Source organism: Tamandua tetradactyla, chromosome 1 (assembly GCF_023851605.1).
Source record: "Tamandua tetradactyla isolate mTamTet1 chromosome 1, mTamTet1.pri, whole genome shotgun sequence".
Lineage (NCBI taxonomy): Eukaryota > Metazoa > Chordata > Mammalia > Pilosa > Myrmecophagidae > Tamandua > Tamandua tetradactyla.
In genome coordinates this window covers 203,204,824-203,228,084 of record NC_135327.1, presented here as the reverse complement: position 1 = coordinate 203,228,084, position 23,261 = coordinate 203,204,824, and the positions used below count along the sequence as shown (strand labels likewise).

The following is a 23,261-nucleotide window of genomic DNA, read 5'->3' as shown; positions in this document are numbered from 1 at the left end:
TACCTTACCTCAACATACAGTTTTAACAATATTTTATAGTTACAAATAAAATAGTACTATATTTATTTGATGGGTTTAACTCTTGTCCCCCGCCCCCCCCCCCATATCTTGTACTGCAGTGTCCACAGGTAGAACATGCATCTCCTAGGTAAATGTTCTTCCATGCTAGATCTAAATATTGGATTAAATTAAAAAATGCTGACAAACTAATAAAAATATTTAAATAAATGCATACTTAGAAATGCATACAATTGTTATACATGCTTTATTATGCAGTATTTGAATTTAAAATAGGTGAAACCTGTGAGCAGGTTGCAAAACTTTTAACCCCAATATTAAAAAGATCCAGTAAATAAATGCTTAGAAACATAGATGCTTTATACAAATCACATGACAATTGTCCAAGTTAAAGATTATTAATTAACAGGTACTGTTTTCATAGGATCATTATATTATTTAGAGTTCATTGCCTATGGTGATCACAAGAAAATCTTGCCTCATTGAACCTTGGGGAAATATTCTTAAGCATTATATGTATAATAACATATTAGATAACTTAAGGCTAGTGGTGTTAAATTATGTCACTTCTGAATGGAGATCATCAATATTTGGTTATATTACTAGAACCAAAACAATAAATGAATACAGCCCTTTAAAAAACAGTTGGAAGACTAAATTACATTATAGTACAAAATAAAAATCTCTTTGTATCTTAAATCTGGTAAACTTAAATAGCATTTCAGTAAGTAAAATCAAACGGCTTAAGTAACTCTTTAAAAAGCTCAGTAAAAGGCATTAAAAACAGCACATAATTTAAGGGCACATAAGTGGGATAAACGTTTCTAAATATATATCAAATGTGAACTTTAAAAAAATCTGATTTCATAATGAAGAATATATAAAATGAAATATGGGAAAAACGGGGAGGGCAGCTATAATTTGTCTTGGTAAAGCACTGTCTCTGAGAATCCATCTCGAAGATAAGAAAGATGGTTTTATTAAAGTAAATCAAAAGTATAGGATGACTTTATATTTTTATTTTATTTTTTGTTTTTTTATTTATAGGATGACTTTAACAGTGGGTTTTTTCATCTTATGTGCTTTAATAGTTCTGGTCTCAGCATTTTTATATCAATGTATTAGTTAAATTTTTGTGTTTTTCACTTCATAGTATTACTGTAATAAGAATGCCATCTGAATTTTTTTGCCATTTTAAACATTTTTAAGTATACAATTCAGTGGCATTAATTATATTTACAATATTGTGCTACTGTTAGCACCATCAATCACCCAAAAGCTAAACACTGAACCCATTAAGCAATAACTCTCCATTCCCTATCCCCACAGCTCTATAAATTTGCTTACTCTAGGTAATTCATATAAGTGGAATCATATAATATGTGTCCTTCTGTGTCTGGCTTACTTCACTTTGTATAATGTTTCCAATGACCATTAAAGTTGTAACACGTATCAGAATTTCATTTCTTTTTTTTTCCAACCTGTGCACCTCCCCCCACCCCAACCTCATTCCCTTTTACGGCTAAATAATATTCCCTATGTAGATTATCACATTTTATTTATGCATTCATCTGTTGATGGATTTTTGGGTTGTTTATCTTTTGGGGATTGTCAACAATGCTGCTCTGAACACTGACGTACAAGTATCATTTTGAGTACCTGCATTCAGTTCATTGGGTACATACCCAGGAGTGGTAATTTTATTTTTAAATTTTTGAGGAACCTCCAAATTGCTTTCTACAGCAGCTGCACCATTTTACATTCCCATCAGCATGCACAAGGGCTCCAATTTCTCCACATCCTCATTCACATTAGTTATTTTTCATTTTTCACAAAATAGCCATCCTGGTAGCTGTGAAGTGGTATCACTTTGTGGTTGCTAATCTTTCTTTTTTTTTTTTTCACATGGGCAGGCACCGGGAATTGAATTCAGGTCTCCGGGATGGCAGGTGAGAATTCTGCCACTGAGCCACCATTGCCTGCCCCGTTAATTCATTTTTTATTCCCCATCACAGGGCGTAGCAAAGAGCAGACACTCAATGTTGATGAAATAATAATTGATGGCAACAAAAACTTAATCTGTGATAATTCATTTAAGATCTATAAAGCACCTAAGTTAGAAAATTGTGCAATAGTCCAACACTGATTACTGTTGTCTAAAGGTTTATAATGTTTTAGATAAAGTCTTTAATTAACAACTGTTAAAAATAATATATTTTTAAAGACCAGTTTTCTCAAATATATGTTTAAAATACTACAAAATTACTTCTTAAAGTACCCATTTTGCTCAGAAGCTCTTCTATACACATATGTACCCCCCAAATCATTAAGGACAGAAAAAATATGGCACAGTTCTGTAAGAAACAAATAAGGGTGTTATCTGAAACATTTTTCAAAATCTTGTGTTCAAGCTAAATGATAAATATTGCTACCTAATGATGGCATATTCTAATTATAGTCTAGGTATTGTTTTAACTTTTCACTTTTAAAAAAAAGACTTTCTGAAACTGAGAAATACAAATAAACTAATAAAGTAAAAGTCACTCATAATACCACACTATTTTTTCTTCCTTAAATATATACAAGGAAAGCACAAAAGTCTCCATTTTGGTTCCTCTTACTATACTGTCCTTAGAGGTACACGCAGATGAAAGGCTATGAAAATTTCTGTTATTTCCATAAAACTAAAGCAATTACAGCTAGAAATTAAACTTCAGGAGAAGTTTATAAATTCGATGAATGCATAAACTGTTTTGGCAGTGTCAATGCAGGGCTTAGAAACTGACCTCAATTCTTATACTGACAAAGAAAGATGATTGTATCCACTTAAAATTCTATGTTCTGTGATTAGCTAACAGAACCTCTCACACAAATTAGTTCAAGAGGACCATCAAAATACTGAAAAATGAAAACAATGGGTGGCTGAAGGAGTCAGGTCTTATTTGCAATACTGTCAAAATGAACAAGAGGCAGGAAATTACTGAAAAAAGTGCTTTTATCATCTTTGGTTGATTCTACATCGAGTTCTTTAAATTCAGTTTGACACTCTGACATATAAAACATGCTGATAATGTTTAATATTTTCCACAGAGATAATGTAGAGTATAAGGTGAGTTCAAATTGTGGCTTCATTACCTACTAGTTATGTGACTTCATCTGTAAAGTGAGTTTACAGTTTCATAAGAAGTTTATAGCATCTGCCTCACTGGATTGTTCTATTAAATTAATATATGTAAATTATTAGAATGCTGTTTGAAACACAGTAAGCACTTGGGTGAAAGTTCTTATTATTTCACATTAAATATAACTTTTTCTTAAAACAAAGACAAATAGTTGATTCCCTTTTTACTCAAAGATTATACACTGATTTTTATTACTTCTTAGGGCTCTGCTCAAAGGCAGGTAATACGCTTTTTGTCAAGAATTGGAATCCTATACAGTCTGTTTTTAAAACAATTCTGTTTTACACACAAATTGCCCTTGTAACAACTCAGTTACAAATCTAAAACAATACTGTACACTCCCCAAAAAAGTGAATTTCCACTCTAACTCTTAAAACCTTCAATGATTAATAATTTAGCAGTGAGTCATTCAGAGGCATAAGAAAAATTAAAACAAATTTCCTCGTAATGTTTCTAGTAAAACAAAAAGGGCCAGGGGAAAACTCATCTTATATAGCTTTATTAAGTCCAGATTTCTAAGTCCTAAAGATAAGTCAGTCATATGAAAATTATAAAAGTCCAACAAATACTATAAAACAACAAAATTATCTGATAGTACATGAAGCCCGATATCATACATAATGGAAAGCTTTATTAACAAAGATTCTAGAGTTTAATTAAATATTTAAAGGAAAATACATATGCTATCATAATATACATATTCAGGAAAAAGTTACTTGAGAATTTCAAGTTGTATATGAATGAAATACATTATTTTAACTTAGGGAAGTTGAAAGACTGTCCATCTTGAAAGGGTGTATTAAGGATTCAACATGTGACCTTAAAAATTTACTAAGGAATATAAAGATTGGTAATTAAAATAAATTGTGCAAACATATATTATTACATCAATCTGCACAAATTATAAATTCAATGATGCATTAGTACTGTATTCAGTGCAATCAAAACATTATCAGTTACTCTCACTGCTACTAATGCTCATGCTCATAAGTGAAATGTGTTGTAAAATCAGGCAGAATGGGCTGGATAGAGACTATTGTAGACTTGTAGAATGAATAAGCATTCCTTAATTAGCCCATCAGGTTAAGTGCAAGCATTAATGGGTCTTTCCTAAAGTCTAGCTTGACATCTTTCTCCAAACATGGCCAAGAAGAAAGTTCCATTAGCAATATTAATACAAGCTTAGTTGATCATTTTCATTCAATTAACTTCTTTCAATTAAATAGATAGCTTGACAAAAGCAGTGATAAAAGACCTAAAGGGACAGCTGATGACTCGCACTGAACATTAGTGTGCGAGAGGTCACCAGTATTAAACGGACTGTAAATCTAGCATTCAATTTGGAAAATGCATTTCTTCTGCTCTCACTCCTTTAATGAGCAATTTTAGCTGACTAGATGTGTTTGCTGCAGAAATTTCATGAGAAGTCAAGCACCCTTTTTCTTTTCTTTTTTCTACCCCAATAGTTATATTCTCAGTAGTGGCAGTTTCCTGCCAACATTCCAGCCATGGCAACTCATAATTTTTCTTTCTGCCATGCTTAAAAATGAAGATATTCTAAAATAATTTGTATTCAGCTTACATTAAATTAGTGACCTTATCTTCCTTTGTTAACAATTTTTTTTTAAATACTTTTAAAAACCACAAAATCTTTGAATGGAAAATAAAAGAACATCGTTATTTTTAAATGTGTGTTTTGTTTTGTTTTATACATTACCTTCTCAATAAAAGGACTGAGGGCAATTTATAAAAGATGCACGTTATGATACTTTAGTTTATGTAGGTTTTCTCAAAGTTTTGCAAATTAAAAATTATGCCTGAAATAGACCTGTGTATCTTTCCTTCTGAAATTAAGCAAACCAAAACAATTCTGTACATTATTTGAATTTAGTGAACAAATAAACAAAATATATATATATATATATACTCTGTACCTTAAATAACTGAATCCATCGTTTTTGTTCCATCTGTATACATTGTTGCATTTCAGAATTAGTAGTAACTCCAATACTTTGAAATGCTATAATATATTCTTCTCGAACTTCTGGTTTTGTTTCGGGATAAGCCAACTTGATGATCCCTAAGCATGCATCTCGAAGGCATCGAGATAACATAATTAGCTCTTCTAAAGTAAATGGCATCATTGATGATTGTCTTTGACCTACAACTGAAAAACATCATCAACTTTCTATCATATTTGTTTTTTTCCTCTCATTTTTAAACATACACTGAAAGCTTAAAATTTAAAACTTTCTATTCTCTATGAAAATAACAGGCCATGAGATCAGCAACAAACTGATTCCTCAAAATTCTTACCTTCTATGGGATCACCGAAGAATTCATTATCATGAATGGAAATTAGTGAATGACTAAACAAGGAGCTAAAAAGATAAAAGAGTGGGATGATTCGACTAGAATCTTCAAAGGACATAGGAGAACCCCTTGATATCACCTGAAGCAATGGTACCATAGACCTTGAATTGGAGGAAAGGGAGGGAAAAAACAATGATTTTAAGATTAGTTTTAGTTTGCGAACTAATTAAGACATGATATAAGACAAATATAATCAGGAAAAATAAGTTACATTAGCAATTAAACAACTTATTGGTAAGATAAAGTCACTGTAACAATTTAGGTTAATAAATAGTACACCAACCCACTATTCTTTACTCTAGTGCCTGCTACTTCTGTCACTCAGATCAATGTAGTTACTAAAAGTGAGCCAGGGTTCCCAAGACTGAGACCCTAAGAAGAATGTTATAATAAGTAATGCCACTATTAAAGACACATATTTTACTTTTACAATGATAACTGTTCCTTTATCTCTGTACTTAACATATTTCTTAACATTTTTCAACCATGTAAGATATTTAACAAAGGTGGATCATTTTGATCTCATGAAAAACTTATCTAGCTACTCATACTTAGGAATGTTCTAAACAGTTCCATATTGAACCCAAATGCGTCACTTCAGGAATAGAGTATAATTTTTTTCTATATTGGGCCTTGTTTCTAATGCGGAAATTGGTCAGCTCCTATTACTGCTCTTACTTTTACTATTAAGTCAAGTTACCAATACAGAGCATGAGCTCAAGTCTTGCCTCTAAAATGAGGCAGGTCTTTATGGATCTTCATAAACTACTTTACATATTAAGCATTGTGATATACTACATTCACTGTTGCCAACTAGAATTTGTTCCTTTTCCCTCTGTTAAATCTGGTCTCTTGTTTTATTCAAAATTTAGCTACTAGTGGTTCACTCATAAGCTCTTTCCAAACTGTAAAGGCCCATGTTCCCTTTAGAAAGTCAAATCAATCTGGGATTAAGAGATGCTGTGTGGCAAGATCACCCTGCTATCTTACCCTGCATTCATGTTTACATTTGAGTATCAATTTCTTCAAATTCTCAGTATATATTAGATAAAATATGATCAGGAGTGAGGATCCATAAATCATCAACAAGCTGCATACCACTGCCAAAGATTACTTAAGAGATAAAGCAGAGGTAATGTCAAGCAGACATGCTCTTTATCACTAGCTGGGGAGTCTAATAAACTTGGTTGAACTACATGGAGCTTTAAGATCTCCTTGGTGCAGAGTTCAGGGTAGGGCACAAAGATGTTATCAGAACAGGGAACTGGATTTGCAGACAGACCTGAACTCCATTCCCACTCAGAATAAATATTACTATGCCCAATCACCCCTACACATTCTTGAAGATGCCTTACTCATATTTGTAGTCCCAGTGCGTAGTATTTAGCACTATGCTGAATGAATTAATGAGTGAAAGCTATCCATCCCAAATAAAAACGTAGTAGGGATATACAAAAAGGGACAAAAGTATAACTGTCCTACCTCATTGCCAAAGCCAGGATGACAGAAAAAGGTTGTTTATGTGGAGGATAAAAGAGGCATGGGGGCTGTCTTAACTGCACAACAGTTGCTTCTTTTAAACTGCCAACTCCTGTGAGAACAGGAACCCTCTTCTATTTTCTGAGTTACTCCCCACCATGCCTAGTACTGGGCCATCCACACAGTGGTATTCAGTAAAAATTTTGCTGACATACAGAAGAAAAAAAATGTAATGTCATATGTTTTGTCCATATTAATAAAATAATGGTCTGTACCATTCAGTTCCCTTGTCACTAAATGCAGAACTACAAAAATAACAGATAATATTGATGAACACATACTATTTAGGGGACTATTTTTGTTATGTGGTACAAATAGTTAACCAGTTGCAATGTGGAGAAAGTGTTTCCTGAATCTTAAAAAGTGATAAACCACCTTTCAGCTATTATCCCTGTAGATAATCCTGGTATTTAAAATCATCAGCATCAGCATCATTACCACCACCAACATCACCATCATGACATCATCATTATCAGTTACACACATATATGTCAGTATGCACAAAACCCCTATATGTGAATTGCTAAAAATAATTAGGGCAATTAACCAACATTAACTTATTTATTCTCGTTATATTCCTACAAGGTAAACAAAAGCAAATTTTCACTTTAATGACAGAAAATCTGATCAGCCAGAAGGGTCAAAATATTTGCCTATGGTCTCATCCAGCCAGATCTTGAATGAAACACAAATCTCTTTTGCTCTCTGTTGACTGCTCTCTCTGCTATAAATACTGACTCAAATATTCCTCTGAAAATGGGTCAATCTCAAAGACTGAGGTGCAAATAAAAAGTACATAATTTACTCTAATGGAAAAGACATTGATTCATAACTCAGAAGAGCTGGTTGAATTATGACCATCTATGAGACCTCAGGCAAATCCCTAACCTTTGTGTATATCCTCAGAACAACGGCTTTCACCCTGTGCATCTGTGGAAACCACTCTTCTTCCTCCCCTTAACTTAAGAAGCTTCTCTTTTTCTATATAAAGCTTTCTGTTTCTTATAAGCTTTCTGTTGGCTAAATTCTTGTCTTAAAAAGCTTTAAGAGTATTACTCTAGAAAATTTTGAGATTTTACTACTGATGCTGATGTGAAGAGAAATGGGTTAGTAACTGGGTTACTAGGATGACCTCATTAAAAGGCGATATATAATCAAAACATTCCCTATTTACTTGAAGACAATATAAGCAATGTTAACCTAGGGGTGGCCTTATAAACGATGATGCCCACTCCATAAGCAGATGCATATAGGCTAATCATATATATGGTAAGTTTTGGTAAAGGGATGTCTACTTGAAAATGGTAACCAACTGGCTGTGTGGTCCTTCATTTTCAACAGAGGTAGTTGGCTGATTTCCATAGCAAATCTTGAAATGTAGGTAAATGAATAGAATTTTCATTTGCAAGATACCTAATAAACTGAAAAACTTGTTATCTATTTAGAGATAGTCTAAACGTGATCCTGCTTAATTGGAGAAAGGAACAGATGGTGTTTCGGTCACAAACCATCTGTATCAAAATCAAGTAGGCAGATTACTTGCTTTCTAACCCCAAATCACTGAAATCCAAATTTCCAGGTAGGGCAACAGAATCTTCATTTTAACATACTCCCCGGTCATCCCTACGCACACTAAAGCTATTCAAGTCTTCCAATGAAACTATTTTCAAATTAAACTAAATGTCATTTCCAGAAAATAATATTTCATTTCCTTTTAAATTTTATTCCCAATGGTGAATATGATGAGATATAATTAGGATTGTAATAATACACCATAAGATTCTTGACGTTGTTCAGTGATCCATCTAGTGCCTATAACAATACAACGAACATGGTAGACATTCAATAGGCTATTTACTGATGGAATACACGACTGAAGATTATAACTTAAAAAAACTAATAAATCATATTCAGTGCATTCTGATCTGTATTGCCTACTTAATTTTTATTATGACTGCTTAATGACAAAATAGTCTAATAAATTAAGGAAATAAAAAGAAACTCAAATTTCCAAACTGCCTTTTATTAGAAGTGAGTTTAAAAAAAAAAATTTGTATAAACTTTACCAACTTACAGAATAATATTGATAATATAATTAATACTATCCCATTTTTCTTTCACACACCATGTTTCCATTTCCCCACCAAGAGACAAATAGCATAAACAAATAAGCAATTATTAGCCAGAACTATGACACTAGCTCTGTTGCTAAGCTGAGACTTATAGGTAAATGATAATTTCCTGTCCTAATAATTCCCAATCTCTTTTTGCCCTAAACAAACCTGTCATTCATGGAAGCCAAGGTTGACACAGTCATAAGTGGCTGAAATGCAAAAAAAAAGTAAAAAGAAACACCTAAACCTTTACATTTTAATTTGAAAACTAAAGGATAAGAAATAATTTTTCTAGGCATTAAGCTATTTTAGATTTCTCTCATATTTTTACTTCTGATACTCACTATTGATACAAAGTAAATCACTTAATCTTTATGGCTTCATCAATTGTACGGGTATCATAAAACTCCCTTTATTCCCTTAAGATTCATTAAGATTAAAGGAAAAAACATAAAAGCAATTGAAAATAATGCTATTAAGAAACTGATGTTTTCCTTCTATTAAGAAACTGTTAGTAAGAACAGTTTTGCACAGTTGATTCAAACATTGGTTCCAACTGTGCTCAGGCTGAATGACTAATACAAAAGCACTAAAATGCAATGATCATTTCTCTGCATACCTCACTGAAAAGCTCAAAATATAGAAATCTCAACACAAGATTTTTCAGCTCCATCTAAAATGTCACAGACCAAATTTAGACTGCAGATGAATACATATTTAAATTCAGAACACAACCACCCTACTTACCCCCCAAAACTATTTCTTCCACCCTCTTGTTCCTAAAAACAGAAAAAAAACAAAACAAAAATTCTTTCTCCCAAATTCTTGCCCCTAAAGCCTGAGAAATGCCCTTATTTTATGGGATAATCTGGCTCATAGTAAGTTTTAATAAAAGTGACTGTTGTTATTATTACTATTATGTTTAGCATCTATTCAGTAGCTTTTTGGAAGGCTAGTCTTCAATCAACTGAGTTAGGCACTTCATCTTTTCCTATTACAGTACAGAGGGATTAGCTCTGACTTCTGACAGAGGAGAAATTCACAACATGGTAATAGGCCAAGTCAGTTTAACATGAAAGTCTTTTTGAATAAGAAATTCTCTGGTCATTATACATTTGATTAAAATACCAATAGTAAAGATTCTAGTCTTCAAGTTACATAATGATTCAAATGTGAAAAATAAAATTATATCAGCAAAGTTTTTTCAAAACTAATTTCTACATTATTTTGTTTAAATACTAGTTATGGTGTTAAATGCTTCAAATCTATATTTTCACTATCAAAAGCATTAGAAAGACAATCAGAGCAAAGAAATTTCAAGACTCTGGTCTCCAAAAAATGACTAGAATTTTTAAAACAAATTTACCTTCAGATAAAGCCATACTCTTAATAATATATACAGTTAGATAATTATAAAAATAAAGCTTTAATTTTTCTTTTCATGGGACTGAGACCATCTAGAAATTTTCTTCTAACATGAAACACATAAAGCCTGAATAGTAGTTTAAAAACACCTTCTTACAATAGTTTTTATTAGGCTATCATATTTCAAGCCCTTAAATTCAGTCTATAAATCTGTATAACACATACCCCGTGATCATCCGTGTTGTCATAGAAGATATTAGAAACCAAAGATGTCTCAGAAACCTGGCATTAAATGCTAAACTGTAGAGAAGCCTAAAAAGAGCAGAGAAAAAATAATATTAAGCAAATGTTCATTCAATATAATAAAAAATAATAATAATGATAATAATAATCTGAAGATAATGTACAAATTTTAAAATATACATATTCAGACCCCAAGTAATAGCATGCTTATACAACACGTTGTTTCATAAGTACAAATGACAAATATTCTTTGTATCCTAACTATTGGAAGGCATCATTATGCTTTTACTGTTATAGAGCACTAAGAAAGCCCTGAGATAACACTATAAACGCTATCAAAAAAGATATACCAGGCAGGCCATGCTGGCTCAGCGGCAGAGTTCTCACCTGCCATGCCGGAGACATGGGTTCAATTCCCGGTGCCTGCCCATGTAAAAAAAAAAAAATGCCTATAGGCTGTTTTGATGTACGAGGTGAGTTTGCTTTCCTTATGACTATACCTTACTATACTTCAAAATTATGTATTATCAAAATTATTACTGCTAATAATATAGATCTAAATTTCTAAAGTATTTAGTGACTGACTGCAGGTTACCATTCTTCAAATAAACACATGAAAATGTGTTCGTCTATGTTAACTAATTTCTCAAAAATAATTTAAATATAAAAATATACTTTCAAGGTTTTAAAAAACTTCCTCTATTAAATCAATTTAATTAAAAAGACTAAAGAACTTTGTAAGTTTTTTATTATTTTTCCTTTTTATTTTTTTTCACATGGGCAGGCACCAGGAATCAAACCCGGGTCTCCGGCATGGCAAGTTCTTTATTATTTTTATTTCAGAAAAAAACTTACTTATAAAGTGAGAGAATCAAAATTAAATTTCAAACATATATGAAACTAAGTAACAGTTAAAGAAAAAGGCCTCAGAAAGGAATGTGATCTTACTAGAAATATTTTAGAACAAAAACAAAGTTGAAGTTTTCACTGTGGAATTATAAATATTAAATAAGGAAAAATCCTGAATGAAAATTCAAAGACAATTTTTTTTGTGTGTTCCCTCTTGAGACAAGAGGGCCTGCCTGTATTATGTTCAACATTTTACTTTGGAATAATTTCAAACCTACAGAAAAGTTGCAAAAATAGTACAGAAAAAAAACTCCCACAGTCTTTAATCAGATTCACTAAATTTTAAATGTGACACATTTTAATATTCTGTTTCTATATGCGTACACACTTTATTTTTTCTCAACCATCTGAAAGTAGTTGCTACATCGTGCCCTGCTCAATATTTAAATTTGAACTTTCTAAGAACAATTATATTCTCTTATATAATCACAGTTACAGTTACCTATTTAGGATATTTAACATTTATATAATACTTCCTAAAGTTAATATTCCACTTTTATATAAAGTAATCTACAGTCGATATTCCAATTTCGTAAATTGTCCCAATATCATTTATAACATTTCCCCATCTACCTGGTCCAGTATTAGATTTCATTGTTGTGTCTCTTTAGTATCCCTTACTCAAAGAAAGTTCCTCTTTGCCTGTTATGATATTGAAATTTTTAAAGGACACATTTCAGTTATTTTTTAGAATTTTTAAAGAGTAGAGTTTGCCTAAAGTTTTCTCATGATTAAATTCAGATTACATATCCCCTTCTGGAATACTTCTTAGGCAATATCATGTCCCTCTCAGAGTATCATTATCTGAAGACACATTCCATCCACCCTCTCAACAGTGATGCTAATTTTCATGTGGTCATGATGTGCAGTTTTTCCACTGTATACTTATTATTTCTCCTCTTGTAATTAATGAGCAATCTGTGGGGAGACGCTTTGTAATCATGCAAATATTCAGTTTCTCATGAACATTTCCCAAATAGATTTAACATCACAGATGATTCTTGCCTAAACTTTACTATAATGTCTGAAAAATGGTGATTTTTTTTTCCAACTCTACTGCTCCTTCCCCATTTATCAGTTGGCACTTGGCTTATACTGTAAGCCTATTTATTAATTATTTGATTTGTTTGTTTATTATCTATTTTTTTCAGCATGAACGCATGGATTTCTATTTTATTCAATATGTTATAATCCTCTACTGTCCTTATTTATTATGGTCCTCAAACTGTTAAGGATTTGGCCCATAGGAGCTCCTTAAAGCTGACTCCTGTGCCTTTTTAACCCATCCCCATTATTAATAATTTAAATTTTTTTAATTGTATAGTATAACATATATGCAAAGTAAAAAAATTAAAAAGCAATAGTTTTCAAAGCACTCTTCAACAAGTAGTTACAGGACAGATGCCCAAGTTTGTCATGGGCTACCATTCGATCCTCTTATATTTTTCCTTCTAGCTGCTCCAGAATATAGGGAACTAGAGGGCTTAAATATTTTTTTATCATCACAATCGACTTTTTTTGTTCATTTTTTGTGAAAAATAACATATATATAAAAAAGTTATAAATTCAAAGCACAGCACCACAATTAGTTGTAGAACATATTTCAGAGTTTGACATGGGCTACAATTCCACCATTTTAGGTTTTTACTTCTAGCTGCTCTAAAATACTGGAGGCTAAAAGAGATATCAATTTAAATGATTCAGCATTCACATTCATTCGTTAAATCCTATCTTCTCTGTATAACTCCACCATCACCTTTGATCTTTCCATCCCTCTCTTTAGGGGTGGCTTGGGCTATGGCAAGTCTAAATTTTCCATATTGGAAGGGTGTGAAAGACAATCCACTCTCATCAGAAAATTTTAAGAACAGAATTCCATTTTTTTGAGCATCAACTTTTTGTGGGACGCTGAGTTTAACAGAGTAGATTTTCAAGTTAAAAGAGACCATAGAGACTGTATTTTGTTCCATCCCCTTATTTTACAGGCAAGGAAAAGAGGCACATTGGTTGTCTGACTCCCAGCTTATAACAGGGCAAGTATTAGATCCCAAGGCTCCTGAATAATGGTGGCTGTTCTATCTACTCAACTATATAGGTTCCTAGACCCAGAGGAATAGCTTCAATGACCTCTTTGGCCCAATTCCAGTTCCTTCCCAATTCAATGATCTAACTTAAATCAAAACACTATCTAGCATGTAGCACAGTTCTCTCTGGATTTAATTATTGTGAAAAAAGATGTGTGTTTAACTATTTATGAACAATCTTACATATCTTACAGAGTAAAAATAGATGTCCTACTAATGGCCTAGAAGGCCTTGGTTATTTTCTAACTTTAACTTTCTTTTGCACCTAGATCTCTCTCCTCCAGAGTGGATTCCTTGCTGCTCCTCAAACACAACAAGCACACTTCAGCTTCAGAGCCCTTGCACTTGTTGTTTCTTCTTCCCAGAGTGTTTTCTCCCCAGATATGTGTATGGCCAGCTCATGTTCCCCATTCAGGTCTTTGCTGAAATATCATCTATCAGGGAGGGCTTATCTGACTACCCTGTCTAAAAAAAGCAAATACACACAACTGCTCCTAACATTCTTTATACCTTTACCTTGCCTTATTTTCTTTAGAGTCCTCATCACTATCTGACACATTATCTCTCTCCTTAATTAAATACAATGTGGTGGGAGATAGTCTGTGCATATGTTGTTCCATTCTCATGGTCTAGAAAACGCCTGGCACACTGCTGATATTCAGAAAATGCTGAACTATATGAGTATGGAATTTTACAAATTCTATCCTTGGTTGGTCAAGTTTTCAGAAGGGGTGGAAACAGAGCAAATCTAGGAGAAATTGCAGATTTCTAGACAACTCAAGCAAAAGGAAACAGAGTCATAAATGTAGTCACTTCAGTCACTAAAGAAACTGATTCAGAATAACTAGAACTCTAGGTAAGAATCAAATCATTAACCATTTAAACTCAGGATTGTACAATTTTACCTACATACGTATACTTGTATTTGTATATACTGAACGTATATTCTGACAAATACAATATTTGGAGTCAATTAGCTTTTATTCTTCTCCATATAAATGCCAAGACCTGAAAATCTATATTCAAATATGAACTAGACCAGACTTTATAGAGATAATACATAGATATGTGGCTTTTTTCCTAGTTAATGTTAACTGTCAATATCACCACAGCGTCCCATAACTTTGAATTTCCTTTATGCAACAGATGGCCCACTGAACCAATGAATAATTAATCTTCCTGTAAAGAAGATTAATAATATTCTGGGTAACTAATAAACTGGGATCTTTATGTACTTCAAACTTTCCATTTAATCCCAGAAAAAAAATTTACCCACATTTCCAAATAATGTATTCCACTGCTCCATTCTTTTTTGGGGTAAAAAGCAATATTTCTATTTCATGGCCAGGTCCTATAGAGTTAGAAAACAGATTTAAAATGCACACAAAGACCTTTGGTATTTCAAAAGTCATGTAGGCTATAAGCAATTCATTCTCATCAGAAAATGAAGGGGCTGAATTACATCAATTCTAAGGTCTCTCTTAGCTCAAAAATTTTATGATTCTGTGAAACTGTGTATTGTTATGTTTGGCACAAGTATATACTGTGACAAAGTAGAAAACAATACTACACTAATCCCAAAGGAAAATTCAATTAGGTATAAATCTCAAAATTAAATTCAGAAATTAAAAACCAATTATTATTGGGATAATTAAAAAGGAAAATAACACAGTAGGTTGCAGAAAATAAATTAAACTACTACCAAGTATGCTGTCTTCCTATCATTAATGTCCAAATGAAAATTTCATTTAAAATTCACTTCAAAACAAAGCCTAGTAAATTTTCATGTAAAATTCATTTCATTTTTGAAATACAGTGTTGAAAACTAGAGCTGTATTAGAAAATGATAATACATACCCCATCTCTGAGGTATTTAAAATGTTACCATATGCCTAATATATTAATAAAGAAAAAAAAAGATGGTTAAAAATGTACTTACAAACTAAGAAGGATGCCTGAACAACTACATGGAAAATAGAACAAAAAAAAGCTATGGAAACCATAAATACCTATTTTCTCTTCAATCAAGATGAGTTTTTAAAATATGTATTATATAGTGCAATTTTACTATTATCAAGAAAGTTTCGTATAATACTGTTAAATATAAATACTAAAATTCAGCAATAAAAATCTGAAAAATCACATATTTTCAAAGTGTGTTTATGTTACTCTTTTTCCTTTAAAAAAAAGACAAAGAGATATACAAATAGGGCAAAAAACATTAGCAACATTTAATCCCATATACCAAGAAATAAAGATACTTTGTGTGTATATGTATAAACAAAACTGTGTTCTTTCAATTTTATAATAGCTTTCAACTTTGGAAAGTTGAAATATTATTATATTACCTTTCCATGTAAATACATATATTTATTTCTGCAATACCATTTTAATGGCTACACATATCAGAAAAGTTATATTTCAAGTTAACTTTGAAACTATATTTATTAAACTAATTCAATAAGCAATAAGAAAATTATTAAATTTTTAAAATAAATTACTGCAGGTTGTTTAGTTTGGGGTTTTATTTCTAAAACATAAAGAAGTGATATACACTTTCCATGTAATAGATTATTAAAAATTACCCATTAAGTTTTTTTAAGCTGGGACAACTCTATGAATTAATTAGTAAGGGGCAACATTTTCAACCCAGGTCATAAATTCATGCTGGTTTTCACAGCGACTATTAAAGAGAAGATACCAACTCACACACAAGGCACTAAAGGTCACTATACCAAGGCATTCTCTAATATTTCCTTTATACGTTAAGGTCTCACAGGTAAAAGACATATGACATAATAGCCCCCATCTAATGACCCAGTCATTAGCAATGTGCTACTTTGTTTTCCTGATAAGTATCACTTTATTGGCAAAGCAACCTTAAAATACATATAAAACAATTGGTCTCTAAGATAATTCAAGACTGAAAAATAGAAAAATTAAAACATATTTTCAGTTTGAGACAAGCTGCCAAAAAATTTTTCTTACAGACAAATCAGGAGCTAAGAATAAAAAATAAGCTTTAGATAACGAACTATATCAAATTAACATTTCAGCAGTAAAACCATCGCCAGTTTAAACAGATAATTCCCCTTTTACTGACAAATGATTTTCTTTAATTATAAAATTAACAGACTAAAAAAATGTACTTTTTCCTCATATCACAGTTTATATTAAAATGAAGGAAAGTAATATTCATTACCTTGAATGCTTTCTTTGTCCCTACCTTACTAGTTCTTACCTCTATTCTTAAAAGAAAACTTAAAAAGAAGGAAATGAAATATACTCGTCCATGCTTTCTCCAAGTTTACTTATATTTCCTATGAATCAAATATCATTCACAAATATTTAGAAAATTCTTAGAAGTTTCAAACTCTACTATACTGCTAAATTTGACTAAAGCAAGCTTACTTTATGAATTTGATGTGTTTACCAATAACTACTGCCAGTTAGGTTATACTGTATACATAATTTTAAAACACAATCTAATAAGATCATTATTTATGTTAAATGTTAAAAATTTCATCATTTTAAGCAAATACTAATATAAATAAAAAACTGATTAAATTTATCAATCATACTGAAAAACTGCTGATAATAAAAGCAAGCATGATATTATAGGCAAAAGCTAAATTTATCTGTTTTTCTCTAAAGGAACTTACTCAACATTTTTTCTAAAATGCTCTTTTTTTTAAATAACCATTTACAAAAACATGAACAGTGTGTATTACAAGCTGCATATACAATGAAATATACATCTATACTTTTATCTATTAAAGTCATCTGCATAATCATTCTATCCAAAACTATTAACATATGAGATATAGACTTACAAATCAAAAGCTTAGAATATCCATTATCACAGCATACTTAATAGTGCTTAGAAAACAGATGAAGGAATGGGCATAACATTCTCAGGGCATACAATTCTCTAAATCTCTAAAATGATTAATACATAAGGCACAATTAAGTTAGCTCATTCTATAACTTTTCTTTAAATATTTTTATTGATAAATCTTATCACACAAACATTCCATACATGGTGTACAATCAATGGTTCACAATATCATCACATAGTTGTACATTCATCTCCATGATCATATGTTTAGTCTATTACTTTATGGTGAAAAAATTAAGTATGTGCTGAAATAAAACTGATTTGTGATTTATGATTTGATGTAGTTACATGAAAACTAAGGTCAAATGATATCAAATTTCCCATCACTAAAACACTGCCTTTAAAATCCAATCGCCTGTGGGACTCAGCACCAAGGGATTAAAGAAAACCTTTTCGACCTAAAGGGGGAAGAGAAAAATGAGACAAAATAAAGTGTCAATGGCTGAGAGATTCCAAACAGAGTCAAGAGGTTATCCTGGAGGTTATTCTTACACATTAAATAGATATCACCTTTTCAGTTGAGATGTAATGGAGAGGCTAGAGGGAACTGCCTGAAAATGTAGAGTTGTGTTCCAGTAGCCATGTTTCTTGAAGATGATTACATAATAATATAGCTTTCACAATGTGACTGTGTTATTGTGAACAACTTGTGTCTGATGCTTCTTTTATCTACCTTATGGACAGATGAGTAAAGCATATGGATTAAAAATTAATAAATAACAGGGGGAACAAATGTTAAAATAAATTTAGTAGATTGAAATGCTAGTGATTAATGAAAGGGGTAAGGGTTATGGTATGTATGAAATTTATTTTCTGTTTTCTTTGTATTTCTTTTTCTGAATTGATGCAAATGTTCTAAGAAATTATCATGATGATGAATATTGTGATGATATTGTGAGTTACTGATTATATAACAAGAATGGAATGATCATATGGTAAGAATGTTTGTGTTTGCATGTGGATATGTTTCATAAAAAAAAAAAATCCAATTGCCAAACAAAAGCTAAAAGCTATTCAATTTCAAAGCTTTCAGATCTGGTCAATTTGACAAACTAGGCAAGCCCAGAAGAGTATGCCTAACCCCTTTACATATAAATCCAACGCCTTCAAATCAGCACTCTAAAATGGAATATCTACCATTAAATAAAAACTTGTAAAAAACAAACAAAAAACTTGTAAAAGATCAAAATTTTATTGGAAATTGGTATCACAGATGAAAGCACTGTATTTAGACTCAAGGAAGAATTCTGAAAGATAACTTTAAATTGAATCTTAACAGACAATTTAGCTAAAAAAGACAAGGAGGAGGAGAGATGCAATTTGGAAAGTAAAACTAGGCATACACAAAAGGAAAGAGACATAAAACAGGATGGAAGTAAGGCACTTAGGGAAGGAGGGAGGGGAAGTGACCCTAAGACCCATTACAAGAAGTTCCTTTTGGCACATGCACTCCTAGCCCTCTGCATAGCTAGCCCTCACTGAGGTTTGCGCCTAAAAAGAACAAATGAAAAGTGCAGCTCATCAATTCCTTATCAGCATAATAGAAGGAGAAGGACCCCCTACAAGTCCTTATAATGCAAGGATGTCGACCTCAGAGAGGGATTCTCCCTTGGAAAATGTGCCCATGACCCCCTAAGAGCACGCACTTTTGCTATGTATTAAACTTTCTGGCTTTACACACTTACTAGTCCTTAAGTTCTTTGGCTGTACACTCTGACTAGTCCTTGAATTCTTTCCTTTGATTGAATCAAGAACCTTCATGGTGTCAGCCCCTGGTCGAGGTCTCAACTTCTTCAAGAAATCCCAGGGATCGCCAGCATCAGGAACTCTTGGGGTATGTGGGAGACCGGGTTCAATTTCTGGCCCATGCACTTCCCCCCCCAAAAAAACATTCAGCAAATGGTGCTGCATTAATGGGATAATCCCATGGAAGAATGAAATGTGACCTCCACTAATCAGCATAAAAAAAGACCTCTCAGGGTTCTCTGGCATCATCAAGTTTATTAAATTTTTGGCTGTACGCACTGACTGGTCCTTTAATTCTTTCTTGCAACTGAGTTAAGAACCCTCATGATGCCAGACTCTGGTTTGAGGTCTTGCCCTTTCTGAGAACTTCTGGGGCTCTCCAATATCAGCAGTATAAAAAAAGCATACTGGGATCAAGAAAATGCCAGTAATTAAGCATGATTGGGGCAATAAATATTTTGTGGCTAGAAATAAAGTTGACAGGTAGCCAAATGTACAATATTGAAAGGATGCTTGCCACACAAAATGAATAAGCTAAGGAATTTGAATTTTTTCCTGAAAGCAAAGGGGATCCACTGATGGATGTTTAAGCAAGAGAATGGAAAATGAAATAATGAAGGTTATATTTTCAACAATTCAGTCTGGCAAAACATGACATAATGAATGTGGTGCTGACAGATCATGATGACAGAATGCACATGGGGAATTACTAAGAAAGGTACAAGTCCTAAATCCTAAGAGGCACTGCCCAATACAACTTTCTGTGATGATGGAAATAAGCATCATAATAGCAATTAGTCACATGTGGTTAGTTCGATTCAAGAAATGAATTTTTACTTAATTTTAATTAATTTAAATTTAAGTAGTCACATTTACTTGGTGGCTATAATACAGGACACCACAGTTCTAACTAGTATGATTCCAGGTTTTTGGCACAGACACTCAGGTAAATGATGGTACCATTCACCAAGATGGGGACAGTAGGTTTTGGGGGAAAGATTCTGTGGTAGTTAGATTCAGTTGTCAACTTGGCCAGCTGAAGGCACCTAGTTCTGTTGCTGTGGCCATGAGCCAATGGTGTGTGAACCTCATCTGTTGCTTGTTACATCTGCAGTCGGCTAGGAGGTATGCTTGCTGCAATGAATGATGTTTGACTTAATTGGCTGGTGCTTAAATGAGAGAGCTCAAAGTAGCACAGCCCAAGCAGCTCAGCATTCCTCATCTCAGCACTGGCAGCTCAGCCCAGGCCTTTGGAGATGCAGAAAGGAATTACTCTGGGGAAAGATGTTGGAACCCAGAGGCCTGGAGAGAAGGCCAGCAGAGACTATCCCGTGCCTCCCCAAGTAAGAAAGAGCCCCAGTGGAAAGTTAGCTGCCTTTCCTCTGAAGAACTAACAAAATAAATCCCCTTTTATTAAAAGCCAATCCGTTTCTGGTGAGTTGCATTCCAGCAGCTAGCAAACTAGAACAGATGCTAAATTCAGTTTTAGACAGGGAGTGAGGAATCTGAAGAGAGATCCTAGAGGTCATATTCTACTAAGTTAAATAAGAGTCTGGAGCACCAGAAAGTTATTTAAGCTAAAGATACAAATTTGGGGTCATGAGAATGTAATTGAAGCCACTTATATTAAGCGGTCACTCAGGGAACCAACTGAACAGAAAAAAACCCTGAAAATCTGAATAGAAAGAGAAGTCGAAGTTTAGGAAACTCTGAAATATAGAAAGTAGAGAGAAAAAGGGATAGAGAAAAGGGAGAACTCACGAAGAAAGTGAGAAAGAGAAGCCCAAAAGGCAAAGGAAAATTCATGAGAACACAGCATCTGTGAAACTAACAGGAGAAAGAGATTCAGAAAGGAATAATGAGGAATGTCAAATATCACACAGAAGTGTCAGCTAAGATAGAAAAGACTGAGCAGTATGCAAGTCTCTGGTCAAACTGCCAAGAGCAGTTTCAACTGAGCAATGTAAGAACAAGCCAAATATTGGGGTGAGCAGAAATGAAGACAATGAACAGATGCAATGTTCCACATTTCAAAGCTTAACATTTTCAAACAATATGATCACAAATTCATCAAATAAAACGTAAAAAGTCATCCACTAAGAATTCTAAGTCTGAAGCAGATTTTCCTTTAAAGGTATCTAGTTAAATATCCTACCTTCTAATTCTAGTTCTCTAGATGTTAGGATAGTGCCTCCACTGCTTTTTCCCCTCTCACAATGCAATCAGTTACTATTTATGCATAATTTAAAATTTATGTTTTCTTAAGAAAAAATAATTTTGAATCCTATGATTTATTCAGAGTTCCAAGTTTGATGGTAAGATTTTGAAATGTCCTCTTATAAAAGGGGTTGGCAATTCGTTGATTACTTTCTTTTTAAAGAATTAAGTGAATACATTCACTTAATTAAAAAACAAAAGAATATTAAATATTTAATAACTACTGATTAAATATTTCTCCTCCATCTCTATGCTTCCAAATACATCCAAGACATGAGTAATCACTTTTTCAGTTTCTTATAATTCTTCCAGGTTTCTTTATGCAATATAAAGACACATTCTTATTTTTTCCACCTTTCGTACAAAATAAGTGACAGATTAAACATTGTGTTGTATGCCCCTTTTCTCACTTAAATATATGTATCTTGGAAATCTTTCCATATCAATGTAAAGAGAACCTTCCTTATTTTTTCATATGTCCTGACAATTAATTTAAAATAGAAATTAAAACTGCAAACCCTAACCCTGAAAATAAGAGTTACTAATATTAGCCTAGGAGGACATGAGATTTTGGTAAGGAATTTACTAATCATCTTTTTAAATATTTTTTAAAAAAATCAAAATGGAAAGCATGTAAAATCTACCACAGCTAAAATAAGCCTATTTGTACTTTCTTGAGCTATGAAAACCATTCTAAATACTTAAAATCTAACGTTATTATTTTTCTAACTGCCCTATATGGTTGAAATAATTTTAAAGTAAAAAATATTTTTTAAAAAACAATATATTTAAACCAAAAATAAAATTCCTAGAGTAGTTTCCTAGAGGAAATAGGTGCTGTACTCATAAAATTAAGGCTATATATATATATATATATAGTTCTTTACTCATTAAGCACCTTTTGGAAGCTGTTCACTAGTAAACCTCAGACCAGAGCACTGATGCATTTAAATCCAGTAATTACTACACAAAGCAATGGACTTTATACGACAATAAAGCAAGTGTCCCAGTTCAGCTGCTATCCTCAGATCTCACATCCTGCTCTAATGCAATTAGTTCACAAAGAGCTAATTACCTAATCGAGGGATCACAGTTTCACTGACATCTTACTTCCTCCAATAGTAATAAACACGAGTGAACTAAGATAGCACCTAATTAGTTGGCTACATTATTGTTTACAAGGCTGTTTCAACTGATTATGCTTTCCTTACTTACATTTCATTTCAAAGACTGTTTTCCTAACCAAAAGAAAGGGCTCTTTCATGTTATGGAAGGATGACATTTTATAAAAGCAGAATTATTTATGGGTAACATAAATCAGATGATATAACCATAAGACCTAATTATTGACAGATGGCTCCTTTCTTCAGTTTGTACGAAATAAGTTTCCCAAATCCTAGTTGAACTAAATATTTTTGCATTGGCATTGTACATTTTATAATAGTTCTCTATTATATATTTATAGTGTTAAATTATATAATTTAAGCACAAATTAGCCACATTTTTATCTCATATGTTCTGTTTTATTCTACCCAAAAGTTTATTTCAAAATTTTAATAAAGGAAAATTTCAG

At 32.4% G+C, this 23,261-nt stretch overlaps 1 protein-coding gene across 2 annotated transcripts in view; it reads right to left on the bottom strand.

The window, feature by feature from the left end:
- UBE3C (ubiquitin protein ligase E3C) overlaps positions 1-23,261 on the bottom strand; it is a 183,811-nt gene that overhangs the window by 97,400 nt on the left and 63,150 nt on the right. For both annotated transcript variants that reach the window (XM_077151371.1, XM_077151380.1), the window contains exons 11-13: positions 10,817-10,903; positions 5,517-5,674; positions 5,135-5,367 (exon numbers count right to left, since the gene is read on the bottom strand). In XM_077151371.1, coding sequence (XP_077007486.1) covers positions 5,135-5,367; positions 5,517-5,674; positions 10,817-10,903 — 478 coding nt within the window. The remainder of the gene's footprint in view (positions 1-5,134; positions 5,368-5,516; positions 5,675-10,816; positions 10,904-23,261) is intronic.